Genomic DNA, 1,096 nt, shown 5'->3' on the forward strand with positions numbered 1-1,096 from the left:
TTTGTGCATAGTACGTAGTAGTTCGATAGGAAAAAACTTGATGAAAATTTTTATTATTGAAACTAGTTGATTATCTGATGAAATGCATTGATAATTCTACCTTAATTGCAATTGTAAAGGTCTTTTATGGAAATAATCACATGATCCCAGTTTTGAAAATAAAAGTGATGATTCATTGCCACTTTGTTTTTAAAAAGGGTAGTGAACGGTTATACGTCAATATTTAGGATCTTAGGATACCTTGAATCAAGCTACCTTTGGATTTTGCATAATTAATTCTCCTGGTTCTCTTATGCTGTCAAGATGGACATGGTTAGCTTATTAAACGAGACTTGTTGATGTAGTGTCGTGTGTTTTCCAGCTGTAATGTTCAAGTCATCATATTATGCAGCTCGCGTACGCTTTCTCCGGGTAATTGATTCACCACTCTCTGAATGGCAGTAAAAAAAGCAGTTGAGCCATCATTCATGCACAAGCGTTGTGACAATGATTCAGGCTTTCAGTCAATGGTGTGTGATGGGTGGTGGCGGTGCGTAGAAAATCATCAAGTGAAAAAAGGCGTATGCCAGGTAAACATTTGATGCTAAAACCTCATGTGTCCTCTGTCGCATGTACTCTAGTATAGTTATTCCTGTAAGTTGGTTTTCATTCGACACATTTCAGCAATTGATAAACATTTCATTCACAGTTCTCAAATACATGTAAACCGATGGTAGAAGGCTATGAAAATACAAATTTTATATCAATTTATTAGTTTGCGCATTCAGCAAGAATTAACTGTAGAATAGGTTTAATTTTTTAGTCATTATTCGCTGATGGCGTTGAATTTCATTATAAACAGAACAAGCTGAATATCACGCTTAGTGTTTTCTATCGTTTAATACAGCGAAATGCCGCTTTTCATACAGAAATTAATTTGATTATCACATATTACTTTTTAATTCGACATCATCAAAGATATTCGCTAAATTATGCTTTTCGTCTTGCTAACATTGTTTTCCAGCGCGCGCATCTAGTGTGCTTATGTTTTAGTGAAAAGTTTTCTGCGATGAGTTCCATTTATGTAGGCCATTTTTGAATTTTCAAATCTCAAATC

The 1,096-nt window shown here is 34.6% G+C and overlaps 1 protein-coding gene across 1 annotated transcript; it reads left to right on the top strand.

The window, feature by feature from the left end:
* Nucleotides 1-434: 434 nt before the first annotated feature.
* On the top strand, nt 435-1,015 carry Tsp_15272 (hypothetical protein; the record flags this gene model as incomplete). The annotated part of the gene is made up of 2 exons (XM_003367772.1): nt 435-569; nt 803-1,015. Coding segments are annotated over exons 1-2 (348 nt in total), but the record flags the coding sequence as incomplete, so codon positions are not given.
* Nucleotides 1,016-1,096: the final 81 nt, after the last annotated feature.

The sequence above is a fragment of the Trichinella spiralis genome (assembly GCF_000181795.1).
Source record: "Trichinella spiralis strain ISS 195 chromosome Unknown Scfld3701, whole genome shotgun sequence".
NCBI classification, from domain to species: domain Eukaryota; kingdom Metazoa; phylum Nematoda; class Enoplea; order Trichinellida; family Trichinellidae; genus Trichinella; species Trichinella spiralis.